This window comes from Conger conger, chromosome 1 (assembly GCF_963514075.1).
Source record: "Conger conger chromosome 1, fConCon1.1, whole genome shotgun sequence".
Taxonomy (NCBI): Eukaryota; Metazoa; Chordata; class Actinopteri; order Anguilliformes; family Congridae; genus Conger; species Conger conger.
In genome coordinates, this window is record NC_083760.1 from 36587125 (window position 1) to 36600970 (window position 13846).

Here is a 13846-nt window from a genome sequence, read left to right on the forward strand (position 1 = left end):
ATTGAATGCAAACACCAACAATAGGCGAGAGTTAAAACAAGCAAGGAAAGCCAAATTCTACTGCAAACCAAATAGGGCAACAAACTACAATGCAAGGCCTGACTGCCTATAAAAAATAAGACGTAAATTAGAGCACTCGCCGCTATCAGCTCAGTTTTAATGAGAATAAAGAAAGTGGTTGAATTTTCTCAACCAAATAGGCCAAGCCTATTTAAAATGTTTTGGCCCAAGACTGAAGGGCTACTGCAGAGTTCACTTTCAGAAATACTAGTTTCTGCAGAGAGCCAGGCTTAAGGTGCATGAGATGAGTACTTGACATCAGACTAGCAGACAAGAAGACCCTTTCTGTACTGGCCAAGCTGCTGGGGATGTTAAGTATGCATTTTGCCATTTTGGTATGACGTGGCAGAGTGACAGAATTGTCTTTGCAAAAATGAAGGACATCGATGTTGGGGTTCATTGTCAATAATCAGGTGCAGTCTGCGGCCCTGTCCCGTAAGACTGAAACATTGACTTGGCTTTCTTTGCTTGCACTGTACCAAAGCTATAATCTAACCCATGAGCAGCAATGAGGGCAGAAGTCGGGGGTGTGATGCTGGAGGTAGCTGAACTATTGAACAGTTACAGTCCCCTCCAAAAGTATTGGAACAGCAAGGTCAATTCCTTTGTTTTTGCCTTACACTGAAGACAATTGAGTTTGAGGTCAAAAGATGTACATGAGATGACAGATCCGAATTTCAGCTTTTCTTTCCGGGTATTTTTATCTAGATTTTTTAAACAACTTAGAACATATCACCTTTTGTATCAGACCACCCACATTTTAGGTGAGCAAAAGTATTGGAACATGTGACTGACAGGTGTTTCTTGTTGCCCAGATGTGTCCTATTAGATTGATATTAAGTGTTATTTACTTTCATTTACTTAAATACTCTCTGTTCCAATACTTTTGTTCACCTAAAAATTGAGTGGTCTGATACCAAAGGTGCTATGTTCTAAGTAGTTTAACACATCTAGGCGTAAATACCAGGAAATAAAAGAAATTTGGAACTCTTGTCTCATGTTCATCTTTTTATCTCACCCCAAATGTATTCACTGTATTGCAAAAACAAATAAATTGGCCTTGCTGTGCCAGTACTTTTGGAGGGGACTGTATGGGTGTGAGGCATGATGAGAGTCCCCACTCCTATCATGGTGGGAGGTTATTCCCACTGTGACCAGCAGAGGGCCTGAGATCATTGGCTCCACCTGTTCCTCATTAGCGCCAGGGGAATTACCTCCCTTAAGGGTATTTAAGACCGGCACTGACTATCCTTCAGTGCTTTGGTGTTCAACCGTTCGCGATTGCACTAAGCCGGTAACGCACAGGTAGACTCTGCCACTGAGAGTCAGGTATCGTGCTAGTGTGTGGTCTCTAGTCTCTATAACTAGAGAGTAATTCAGAGAAAGTAAGGAAGGTGTTCAGCTGGTGTTTCTTTCGCTGACATCTTCCTCAAGGGTTTTGTTTTTTTTGGGCTCTTGTGAGCCGGTGGTTGGAGGACGGTGTCCTCCGGTATGTATTTTGGTTTGTGTTTTGGTCCTGAGCTGTGACTCGAGGTTTTATTTTCTTGCCTAGTTTTTTATTGCTAGGTTGTATTTTTATTTTCTCTCCTCGGTCTGTGACCGCCGGTGCATAATTGTTTGGCACTGCTTTTGGTTGGGTCATTCGCCCTGTTTTTAGGGTAGTTTTATTTTCGCTTAGCCGTTTTTGGCTTCTTTTCTGTTTCCTTAAAGAAATAATCAAACAAAGGAGAAAGTCCTTCTAGTGTCTGCATATCCTCATTTCCTGTTACCCCGGGGGATTTAGTGACGAGCACGCCCGCGTGTTCGTTTAGGAGGGTTTCACCCTCGGTCGCTTCTGGCTCTCCGCCCAGCCCCTCCATCACAACTCATGTCTGGCTTCTAAACAGGTAACACTAGCAAACTACTGGTCACACACATGTTTTTGGCAGGAGAAAAAACAATGAAGCAGCCCAGAGGATCTTTGCTCTTAGAACAACACAAAGTTAAAGCCAGTCAGTTTTAAAAGGAACAATAGTCTAAATTTCAACGTGAACAAAAACAGCTCAGGCTAGGTTTTGACAGCTGGTAGGTGGTTATTGCAAGCTGGTCGTAGCTGGATTTTACAGCAGGGTAGTTTAGTCTACCTTTACGGGAATACATGTTGTTGTTGTTGAGGCGTTGTCTCTAAAAGGGGTCTATACCACTGAATTGTATAAGAGTTCTATGGTATTACAGATTGCCTCCTAATCAAATCCCCTGGTGAATATTTTGGTATTTCTACTTCCAGAAAGATGTTTCAGTTCTATATTGGAAGCTATGATGAAAAAGGACACCGCTACACCCAACTGTTGGAACATTACATTACATTACATTTTATTTAGCAGACGCTATCCAAAGCGACATACAAAACAGTGCATATCAAGGTCATACAACAAACAACCGAACACGCCAGAAAAGGTACAATTCATAGAGGATTGGTTGTAAGGCCATGAGCATAAGTGTATGTCCAGTACACAAGGTATATTGGCCAAGTCAGTAACTACCTTACCAAGACAACTACAACTTGAGGAACTACATTACCGAGACAAATACAAATTCAAAAGTCCTAGATTAAGGTATAAAATACTAGGGGGTGAAGACAGACAGGTAAAAACAAGTGACAGATGAATCTTCATATTTTAGACAGCTATGGATTAGAGTGCTCACATTTGTCATTTGGTAGCATTTGTTTTAGGTTGCGGTCCATATTGTGTCGCTCATGATATGTGGGAGAGGTTGGGCTGTAACAAATGGGGTCTCATCCGGGTGGTAATATGGGGTGATATTATCTACCTTTCCAGAATGTTGGATTGGATGACGTGAGCTCTCTTGCCAGCTCAGTCATGGAGGAGCTGAAAAAAAGGTGCCAGTGTCTGGAGTGCTCTTGGGTGAGTGCATGTGTGAGAGTCCATCTGTAGAGAAACTGGGAAAACATGCAAAGCTTCATATTTCAGCATAATGAAGTATGCATTTCTATCCAAGTGGATCATCATCAGGTCAGTGTTTAACTGACTGATACCTACTTGGACTGAAGGGTTCTCACCCAATGGAAAGCTTGTTTTGGGAGCGTGCACTTGAGCAAAAATTTGGGCACCCTGGTCAAAAAGCCTTTTGCTAAGCGAATAACATGACGTTAAACATGACACATTTCTTCAAATTTTAAAGCTTACTTTTTATTTAAATTTTCTCAGTTTCAAAATCTTAAAAAAAGGTCCCTGTGCAAAAGTTTGGGAACCCTGTCAATTAGTACTTTCTAACTCCTCCTCGGGCAACTATAACCGCTTGTAAAGTCCAGAACCTTCATCTGGCTTTCCTGGAGTTACTTCATGGTTGATTTTGAGTTATAATTTGGATCATTGCCTTGCTGGAATACCCAACCTCTCTTCAACTTCAATCTCTGGACTGACCTTTGAACTTTATTCTCTACAATTTCTTGATATTTGGTGTGCCCCTAGCTGCCCCACAACCCTAAAGCACATCCATGCTCCATCCATGATCTTCCTCCATGCTTAACAGTTGGCAAGGTGTCCTTCTCTACAAAGGCTTCACCCCAATCATACTTTATATGTAGGTCTTTGTTGTTTAAGTATTTGTTGTTTCAAGTATGTTGTGTTGTCCTGTGAACAGCTAAGACCTGTGTCTGCTACTGCAGCTCTTTTGCAGTGATGTCTGGGTTCTTCTGAACATTTCTCACCAGATCTCGGGCCATTATATATTATTATTACATCTGAAATCTTTCTTGGTCTTCCAGAACTTGCCTTGACTTCAACAGTTCCATTTATCTTCCATTTCCTTTCTTATTTTTATTGGAGTTTTGCATTTTACAAACCACAGAATAATATTTATGACAGTGGAAATAGGTCATAAATAGGACAGTTTTTGTTGTCTTCTCCTTGTTTTTTCTCTTGGTGGAAAAGAACCATCTTCATTCTGAAATCCTGAGGAACCCATAGTTAACACCAGACAGAACAGCCACTGCACTTGGATACTTTAGAAGGCATGGAGTTACTTCAGAATAAAACGTTCAGCCCTGGAATGATACTCACCTGATTCACTGAAGCCCTAACGATTAAATCACCTGGGTCTGGGCCTTAGTAATCATCTTTTTAAAAAGTAACAAAGAATAATCCAAAACGGTTCTCAAACTTGTGCACAGGGCCCTTTTCCTTTTTCATATAATTTAGAAACAGTAAAAACTAAAATAACTAAAATAATTATTTTGCTGAGGTCTCCATTTAGAGTTCAGGTTTGCTTTCAATCATGTACAGATTAATTGTAACAGACATTTAAACCAGCGGTGCCCACATTTTTGCACCCCATTGTAAATTGTGTGCACATGTTGTCATTTTGTTGTCTTCTGTCTGTAGAGCAATAGTATCTCTGTAACTTTTCAAGCCTTTGTGATACTTTGTACTTAAATTTACTTTTTGATGAGACTGAGAAACAGGAATAAACCGGTTAGAGACATCAGCCAAACCTTAGGCTTACCAAAATCAACTGTTTGGAACATCATTAATAAGAAAGAGCGCAATCTTTCTTAGCTTACTAATTGCAAAGGGACTGGCAGGCCAAGAAAGACACCACAGCTAATGACAGAAGAATTCTCTCCATTATAAAAAACGATCTATCTGACACCTAATAATAATATACCTTTTATTGAACCCCATGGGGTAATTTGTAATTTCTGCATTTGACCCATCCTAGTTATTAGGAGCAGTGGGCAGCCACAGTGCAGCACCCGGGGAGCAATGTGGGGTTAAGGGCCTTGCTCAAGGGCCCAACGGCTGTGCGGATCATTTATTGTGGCTCGACCGGGATTCGAACCACTGACGTTGTGGCTCCCAGTCATGTACCTTAACCACTACGCTACAAGCTGCCCCAGATCACTGTCAACTGTCCGTAGAAGTCTTCTTGAACAGAAATAGAGAGGCTACACTGCAAGATGCAAACCACTAGTTAGCTACAAAACAGGATGTTACAGTTAAGCCAAGAAGCACTTAAAAAAGCAACCACAGTTCTGGAAAAAGGTTTTGTGGATTAGACAAAGATTAATTTATATCAGAGTGACAGCAAGAGCAAAGTATGGAGGAAAGAAGGAACTGCCAAATCTGCGGTGGTGGGCGTGTTATGGCCTGGGCACGTATGGCTGCCGAACATTATGGTGGCCAGAAATGGGGGGACAATGTATAAACACTGCTGTCATTTCTACATGGTGAAACCAAAATGTATAAAAATGTCCTTTAAAATCTGACACATTTATTTTATTACAAATCTCAGAGGCAAATAAATAATTGATTGGTCTTTATCGCAGGACCCCTCAGTGTCGGTCCCGAGGCCAGATTCCCCCTTACAGGGCGCCTTTGCAGTGGCGGCTCGCCCCAAATCCCGGCGGCAGGAGAAGCCAAGCAGCCCTGCCGCTGACAGCCTCCTCCAGCCCAGCCGCATGGGTGTGCCCATCACCGATGATGCCACCATGGGCGTGGTCCGGGGTCTGCTGAGGTGAGAACGAAAGGGAGAGAGGGCACCTGCTGGGAAAAGGCATGGGGAATAAACATGAAAATTGTCAATTTTACACTATTTATCTTCTGTCTTCTCCACTTTAGAATCAGCAAACCAAAGGCCAGAGAGAATGTACGCACTGAGTCATCTGATAAAGGCCTCGCACCAACAGGAGGTAAAATCAGCCTGTTATGAGCACGAAGGACAGATATAGCAAGATCAGTGTCTCATATGAGCACCAATAAGAAATACAGTAATATCAGCATCAGTTATGAGCACCAGGGACAGATACAATAATATCAGCATCAGTTATGAGTACCAAGGATAGATACATTAAAATGTTCAGTCCAGATATTTTGTGAAAACAGACATTAAGTAAAATCAATGTGTGTTACTGGCATGTTTCATAGATACAACTGGCTGGTCTCAGATGATGACATTGCCATTGTTTAAATATGGAATGGAAACAGTTAGAATATCCTTCAGTTTATTGATGCATATAATCTTATGAGGCTTGGGAAGTGATGTATTCTAAGAATATGTACACAACTCTAGCTACATTCAAAATATGTTGGAATAAGGAGATGTATTCTTATTATTTGCAGGCAGATTGGCCTCGGCAGTGTCAGCAGGGCGCCGAGTGCGAGCAGGAGGTACACCTGGTACATCAGCATGTGACAGGCAGCACAGGAAGTCTGCAGAGTCTATCAGTCCCCAGAGGTCACCTTCTCAACAAGCTTTGTTTTGATATTAATGCATACACTCACATAAGGTGTTTTTTGTAAAAATGTAACTTATCTTTTGGGAAAAATCAGTGTCTTGCAAGTCCACTTTAGTCTTGTGTGATTGCTCTCCTTTGACGAAAAAGCACAAGGAGTCAGTCACAGCTGGGTCACCTAAGATGGTGATTACCACTGATTACTTCTGTTGAAGTACTATTAAAATCTGAATTGGAACTCTGGATAAGGAAATAGTTGAAATACAGGACCACAGTCAGCAAAATAACCTGTGAATCACTGAGGGAGATGACCCTATTGGTTTTATCAAGTCATAAAACAAAAGTTTAGGGAGCTGGGAGTATAGGCGTTTATGAAGCAGTGACAGTGTTACAGCTTAAAGTGATCCAATTCATACCTATTTTGTTGGTGCTTTTTCACTTCTTGGAGCTATCAATACTGGCTGACTTTCTGCATAGCATGCCTTGTTAAGGCCAGCTTGTAGACGCTTCGTCTGGTCATCTAGATTTATGTTTATGTTTCTCAAGGCATTCTTGAGAAACTATAAAATATAGGCCTATATCTCGTTGTATCATCTTGCATAGTAAAGTGTCTGCTGAATAATTCTGTTTTGCCTCCACACATATACACTCACCGAGCACTTTATCAGGGTGGTTTGAGTATCTCAGAAACTGCTGATCTCCTGGGATTTTCATGCACGCTAGTCTCTAGAGTTTGCAAAGAATGCTGCAAAATACAAAAATAAATCCAGTGAGCAGCAGTTCTGGAGACAGAAACGCCTTGTTAATGAGAGACGAGAGAAAAAATGGTAGGACATAACAAGAAAGCTCACTAGCTAGCTTGTTACATTAACATTACAGCAATGTAGAAAATCCATCACAAGCAACATCACTGGGAACTTCAACAAGCAAATCAAGCCAATGGCAATCCCAATACCAAGCTAGCTGGCTAATAAACACGTTTAAAAGTATAACTAAATAACAAGAATCACCACCAGAAAAAGTTACATTGACAAAATGTACTACCTTACCTCTAGCTAAAGTAATGTCCATGTCCACAAAATTGTGACCGTCCTTACAATGAACTTAGTCATTTTCAATCCTGGATCATTTATGTTAAGCTAGCTCTGTACCGTACCTTTTCAAATTGTAACAGAAAAAAGTTTTAATATGTTCGCTAAAGTTTGCGATCTTGAAAGCACCCCTGATCACACGATGACAAGATACTAGTTAAGTAGTTGTATCCTTAATCTGCAATTGGAACAAGTTTACACAACAGCCTCTTGACATTTGCAAGAGATAAGTGAGGAAAATACAGTTGTTTTTATTGATCTAAGGGGGAGGAACTTTGTTACGCATTTGTCACTGATGTACAGCTACTGCAACCTATGCCAAAAATGTATCAATAAAGCAGGCCAATTGTCCGATCGCGGATGATGAATCCAATTACTCGTACAACATTCGTATTCTAAAAAAAGTGAATACTAGTTACTAGTGTTCATGTTTTTTGTTTTTTTGTTACTGTTTATATTCAAATGAAATTAAAATTCTAGTTGTGTCAGTTGTTTCATTGGTTTGCCGTGAATATACAATATGTGTAATATATGTATGTTTGAATATATTTGACCTTATGTGCTATTTTTAGAAAGAATATTCAAACATCAGTTTTAGCCAATGTTAACAGCCTTAAGTAGTAGCTTTCTTGTTTAGTCCTTCGGATAAAGATATATGACAGTTCTTGCCATTTTTATAATTTGTTTTATTGTCTGGTGTGTGGTAGTGTTCAAAGATTGTCAAAGGTCACTCGCTTCGACAAGAGATTCCAGGTGTTTGGGACAAATCCAGACGAACGTTGCCTGTGAGTTAATTTCACTCGGTCTTTGTTGCATTTCATAGAAATTCTGTAGTATCCTCTGTGTCATGTTAAATAAATTGTGTTTTTCTTTCAGCATGGGTTTTAATGGCTTGATCAGTAACATTTTACGGAAGGCCAATGATCTTCTGCTTTCAGTGGCTGAGGTAATGGTAATCAATTATTTACCTAATTTACCTAGTTTATTAATAGTTTGCATTATTGTCCTCATATTTTACTAAATAGCTTCATTATTACGTAATATTGTTACTGACATTCATCAGGAGTTCTACAAGAAGAAGGATCGTCGACCAGTCACACGACCACATCATCTACAGGAGACATTTGAGCAGTGTGCCGAGGAGATAAACAAGAGACTTCTGACCTATCAGAGCCAAACAAGGGAGTATCACAACAGCTGCCTGCAAGGTCAGCCTGGCCTTCTGCCACCACTGACTGACGTACAAAGGCAACAGTGGAGTTCATTTTATGTGTGTGTGTGTGTGTGTGTGTGTGTGTGTATGTGTGAGTGTGTGTGTGTGCATGTGTGTTTTTAATAGCTGAGCATCTCAGCCTTACATTAAATGTAAAACTATCAAGGTACATTTAAACCCTGAAATAAGCTTAAATGGTGTGTGGCATGTGCTTTGCCTCTATAAAACATTTTTTATTGCTTAAAAAGGTGCCTATGTGTCCTCCCCCCAGGTCACACACAGGGTTGGGGGGTTTACATGAACATGCCTGTACTACAGTGCTTTCCTGTCTCATTTGATGTATTGCCTCTGCAGCAAGAATGCCATCAGCCAGGAAAAAGTACTTGCGAGGTTGTGACAGTAGGGGGCAGTTGCATTGCATTTCGGGGTGACTCGCCACGTACAGAGGAACACACAGCTGGGAAAATATTAGTTCTCGTCTCATTGTTATTGCAATTTGAGTAGCACCCAGTTGATTTCTGTCCGGTAACAGACTGAGCAGTCATTTGTAGCAAGATTACCCATAATCCTTAGGTTGTTTTTCACACAACCACCCACTGGTGGCAAATGTGAGCACTCTACTTTTAGAGTAGTCATGAGCCCTGGAACCCACGTCTCACGGTGCCAGTGGTTCCACAAAAAAAAACTCACGGGGGTCACGGGATGTGCAGAGTAAATGTGACCACTCCCACCAGCTCTGTAACTGTTGCAGACTTTAAGGTGCAGCTGAGCCGCTCTGAGGAGCATCTGTCCCAGGTGCCCAAGCTGTTGCTCTCATATCTTGGGGAACAGCACCTGGACCAGCTCAGCCGAGACACTGTCCTGATCTGCCAGAGCCTGGAGCTCATCCAGCACGAGAGCGAGGACAGAAAGGTACTGAGGCCACAGGCTGTAGACTTCACTGCCCACAATGCTTTCTGAGAGAATGTCTTCGTGACTGTATGATCGGCCTGCAGAGGGAGCACAGCAAGCTTCTACGTGTGCGCCTGGGACACCCTGCCCAGGAGGAGGAGCTGAAGAGCCTGTGTGTGGCTGAGGAGAACAGACAGATCGAGCTGGACAGCACCATCCACAGGTTCAAGCTTGAAGTGCAGGTCAGTCCGGATGTAAACTCAAAACAGAACAAGCAACTTACGCAAAAATAATGTACAGGACATTAACCCTCTGGGGTCAGTGGTGTCGACGACATGATCAGATCAACTTTCCTTTCTATTTGGATGATTCACTTTGTGAGATTTTACCATACAGATGTAACGAACATATTGACAGAAACCTAAGAATCTTGACTTCGCAATGCACCAATTGACACATAATATTAATAGTTTTAAACGTTTTAAATTAGATGAATAAGACCACTGTGATTTCTTCATCTTTACTCATTAATATGTGAGTTTCGCTCCGTGTGAATTCCAGCTCATCTCATCAAATTGAAGCGAGGCGATTATAATTTTCTGGTGGGGGAGGGGCAATGCCATGTGCGAGAACGCCAACTGTAAAGCACGATACAATGACATACAGAAACATAGGCTACTCGCTTCTTTTGAGGGTTAACAAAGTCAGAGATGCACTTGCCCACTTATTGGAAATATGGTGAAGGATGAGTCTGACCTAATCACTTTTTTCCCACATCTCTTTAGACCAGGGCCTATGGATTTTGCACCACTGAACTCAAATGTGCCTTTGTGATTGTAATAAGGGGTTTAGGCACTGCAACCCTACTGGAATATCCATCTCTATGTAGTTGTTGATGGACTGTTCTTGCTGACACAGTCTAATTCTCAGTCACCTAAGGAAGTCTTGCTCTCCTGTTTCCTTAAATATTGCACAAATGTACGAGCACAACAGTCCTCAAAATAGCTCTTTTGACCACAATTTCCATGCCTATTTACTGATCTTTCCCGTAGATCAAAATGAAAACACTAGCCAGTTGAGCAGTCTTTATGACTGAAGCTTCTGTCGTCCATGCTCCAATAATGAACCATCTGTCAATTTTTTCTCTTGCCATCTTGATCCAAAATTGAGGGCAAACAAGGGTGCATTCCATTGCCAGGTGACCCAAGATCCAGCCTTACAGAAATTGTGTCAGGGAAGTAATAAATTAAACTGATATGCTTTACATGGACCCATTACGTACTATGAATACAATCATTAGACATTATATGGGTGTGCCTTAAATAAAGTGTTACCAAATATGTTTTTCTTGTTTGGTTCCTGTTCCAAAATAGATTTTGGATCTCTTATTTGCTTCATGTTCCAAAATTACTGCTTGCTAACTAATTTGCCTGCTACCTACCTAATTTGAATGATTAAATGTGTTGGAAGATGCCAGTGTCATGGTTGTGCATTAGCAGTGCGTTGACAGGTGATAGTGGTGAATCTTTTCCTTCAGGCATGTGTGAGGAAACACGGGGAGGAGTTTGTTACCACGGTGGCCTCAGCATCTGAAAACCTCCTCTTCCAGATGGACAATCTCCTGACCGTTGATGAGGTTATGGCTGGACGTGAGTAACTGTCAACACCAGCTGACTGTAGTTTGCTACTTTGAGGCTGAGTTTATAACACTAGTATTTAAGACCCACACAATCAAATAAAACTCAGTGCAATATGTATTTTGAAATAGTAACACACAATACTAGAGTGCAGCAGTGGTTTGCAAACTTTGGGAGCGCAGGACCCACTTAAAGAGCAAATACAGTGCCCTCCATAATGTTTGGGACACCCAAACATCTTGATTTGCCTCTGATTTGCAATAATTTTTGAGTTGGAATCACACATATATCATATGGTCAAAGTGTACATTCTCAGATTTTATAAAAGGGTATTTTTATGCATTTTGGTCTCACCATGTAGAAATTAAAGTTGTACATTTGGTCCGCCTATTTCAGGACATGTTTGGGACACATGGTTTTGTAATTGTGTTTTAATTGCCCCCTTAATACAGGTATAAGAGAACTCTTAACACCTAATCTTTCAATCACCTTTGGAAACCATTATTGCTGTTAATCAACATCAGGACCAAAGTTGTGCCAATGAAAGTCAAAGAAGCCATTATGAGGCTGAGAAACAAGAATAAAATGGTTAGACCAACATTGGCCAAACCTTAAGCTTAACCCAATCAACTGTTTGGAAGATAAAAAGAAGAAAAAGAGTACTAGTGAGCTTACTAATCGCAAAGGGACTGGCAGCCCAAGGAAGACCTCCACAGCTGATGAGAGAAGGATTCTCTCCATAATAAAGAAAAATCTCCAAAACCCATCAGACAGATCAGAAACACTTTTCAGGAGTCAGGTGTGAATTTGAATTACCACTGTCCACAGAAGACTTCATGAACAGAAATAAAGGCAACCCTGCAAAATGCAAACCTCAAGCCACAAAAACAGGATGGCCAGAAGTGCTTAAATGAGCAACCACAGCAGTCGTGGCTGGCCATATGGGTGTTCAATTGGAGGGGTGTGTTTTCTCTTTTGGGTGACATATTTGTGCCACACTGATTGGCTGCTTCCAGAAACCAGGCAGTTGATGGGTGGTTACTAAGGTGTTGCTAGGTGGTTGCTCAGGTCTGTTAGGTGGTTGCTCGAGTGCTGCTAAGGTGTTGCTAGGTGGTTGGTAGGTGGTTCCTAATGCATTGCTAGTTGTTTGCCAAGGTGTTGCTAGGGTGTTGCTAGGTGGTTGCTAAGGTGTAGCTAGGTGGTTGCTTGGGGGTTGCTAAAGTGTAATGTAGTTGCAATAGTTTTTCAACATATATTTTCAACATATCTTTTCTCCACAATCGAATATTTGCAACACATAAAAAAATTATTTTGCGACCCAATCACATCTTGAAGCAGACAAGTTGAATATGATCAATTGATGTCTGTATTCAATGGAATGATAATCACTGGTTTAACTCACACTCATTTAAACAAAAAGGTTACATTGTGTTCTGTATTGCAACCATAGACCTGCTCATTGAGTGCACAATCTAGCATTCTAGTGTTTGGCTGGAGAGATATTAAATGTATTTTTCAAATTATTTTGGGTCTGTTTGATACACAGCTCCAGGGTGTGCAAATCTAGCATCCGATTTTCCAACCCCAATTCAAACTTTAACCATTGTAGCCTACAATATAGCGCAAACTAAACAGTGGGTACACTTTAGTGGTAGGAAAAGGTAAGCATTGATGAGCTGAATGGCTGTCATTATGTTATGTTTTGTGAAAACATAATTGCCCCCTTAGTTACTCAATCAACCAATTAACCAAATTTAATTCAAAATTTAAATTTTAGATTCCCTTTGTAGGATATTATTGAAACTAAGATTTGAAACCATTCACTGTGATAAATATGCAATAATGTGAGCAATGGTTTGCTGTCTGACATTAATTTTGTTTTATGCTTTGCATTAAGTTACCAGTTGTCTGCAGCTTGTTATGTAATTCCCTGTCCTTTAGAACCTGGGAAGAAGGAAACCCTCACTATGCTGATTCGTCAGAAAGAATCTGGAGTTTTATTGGAGGAAAAAGAGCCCCAGATTCAGAGAGGAAACAGGTGAACTCACCTTATCACATCACTCCATGCACTTTATTAAAATTGGATTTTAGAATTTCATTCATTCTTGGAGAGAGAAGCATTCTTAGATTATTATTTATTATTATTTATTTATTTATCTTTAAAATCTTACTGCCTCTGATAGGACCTGGCCAGGGTTGTGTTACTTCGAGACTGAGGGCAACAAGACTGGGGGAAAGACCTGCAGAGAAACCGCTTCAGTGACGTCAGTCAAAACCACGCTGGCTCACCTGGCCACATATGAAGCACGGGACGCCGTGTACCAGGTAGTCCAAGGATGGGCAGTTCAACTGTCCAGGCTCTCAGCAGGGGCTTTAATCCCCCCTTTCTAAACTACTCGGTTAACAATTAATTACAATTCAGGGGTTGCAATTGTTTCTTGAACTAAAACAAGAATATACAAGGTGTCCCATGACAAATTTTAGGAAGTTTAGCAGGATGTGGCAGTTAACCCCAACATTTTCCACTTCTAATTGAGCTCAGTAGTGCAGTCAGCTAAATAAGGGTTTTAAACCCCTTCAATAGTAATTCTGTGGTGATTTTATTTTAGTCACTTCCACAAAAACATCATGTACCAGAGATTTTATTCCTCCCCTTAGCTTTTCACAAATAATGCTGTATGATTGTGAATGGCAGAGAATAATGAGCCTTGGAGTAATG

General features: G+C 40.9%; 1 protein-coding gene across 1 annotated transcript in view; it reads left to right on the forward strand.

Moving 5' to 3' along the window:
• Positions 1 to 13518, forward strand: part of ccdc180 (coiled-coil domain containing 180) — a 299213-nt gene extending 285695 nt beyond the window's left edge. Inside the window, exons 25-36 of the mRNA XM_061236221.1 lie at positions 2880 to 2966; positions 5390 to 5577; positions 5682 to 5752; positions 6183 to 6297; positions 8094 to 8171; positions 8263 to 8332; positions 8450 to 8594; positions 9351 to 9511; positions 9595 to 9732; positions 11028 to 11139; positions 13069 to 13165; positions 13311 to 13518. Of these exons, the coding sequence (XP_061092205.1) occupies positions 2880 to 2966; positions 5390 to 5577; positions 5682 to 5752; positions 6183 to 6297; positions 8094 to 8171; positions 8263 to 8332; positions 8450 to 8594; positions 9351 to 9511; positions 9595 to 9732; positions 11028 to 11139; positions 13069 to 13165; positions 13311 to 13518 (1470 nt within the window). The remainder of the gene's footprint in view (positions 1 to 2879; positions 2967 to 5389; positions 5578 to 5681; positions 5753 to 6182; positions 6298 to 8093; positions 8172 to 8262; positions 8333 to 8449; positions 8595 to 9350; positions 9512 to 9594; positions 9733 to 11027; positions 11140 to 13068; positions 13166 to 13310) is intronic.
• The last annotated feature ends 328 nt before the right edge of the window (positions 13519 to 13846 follow it).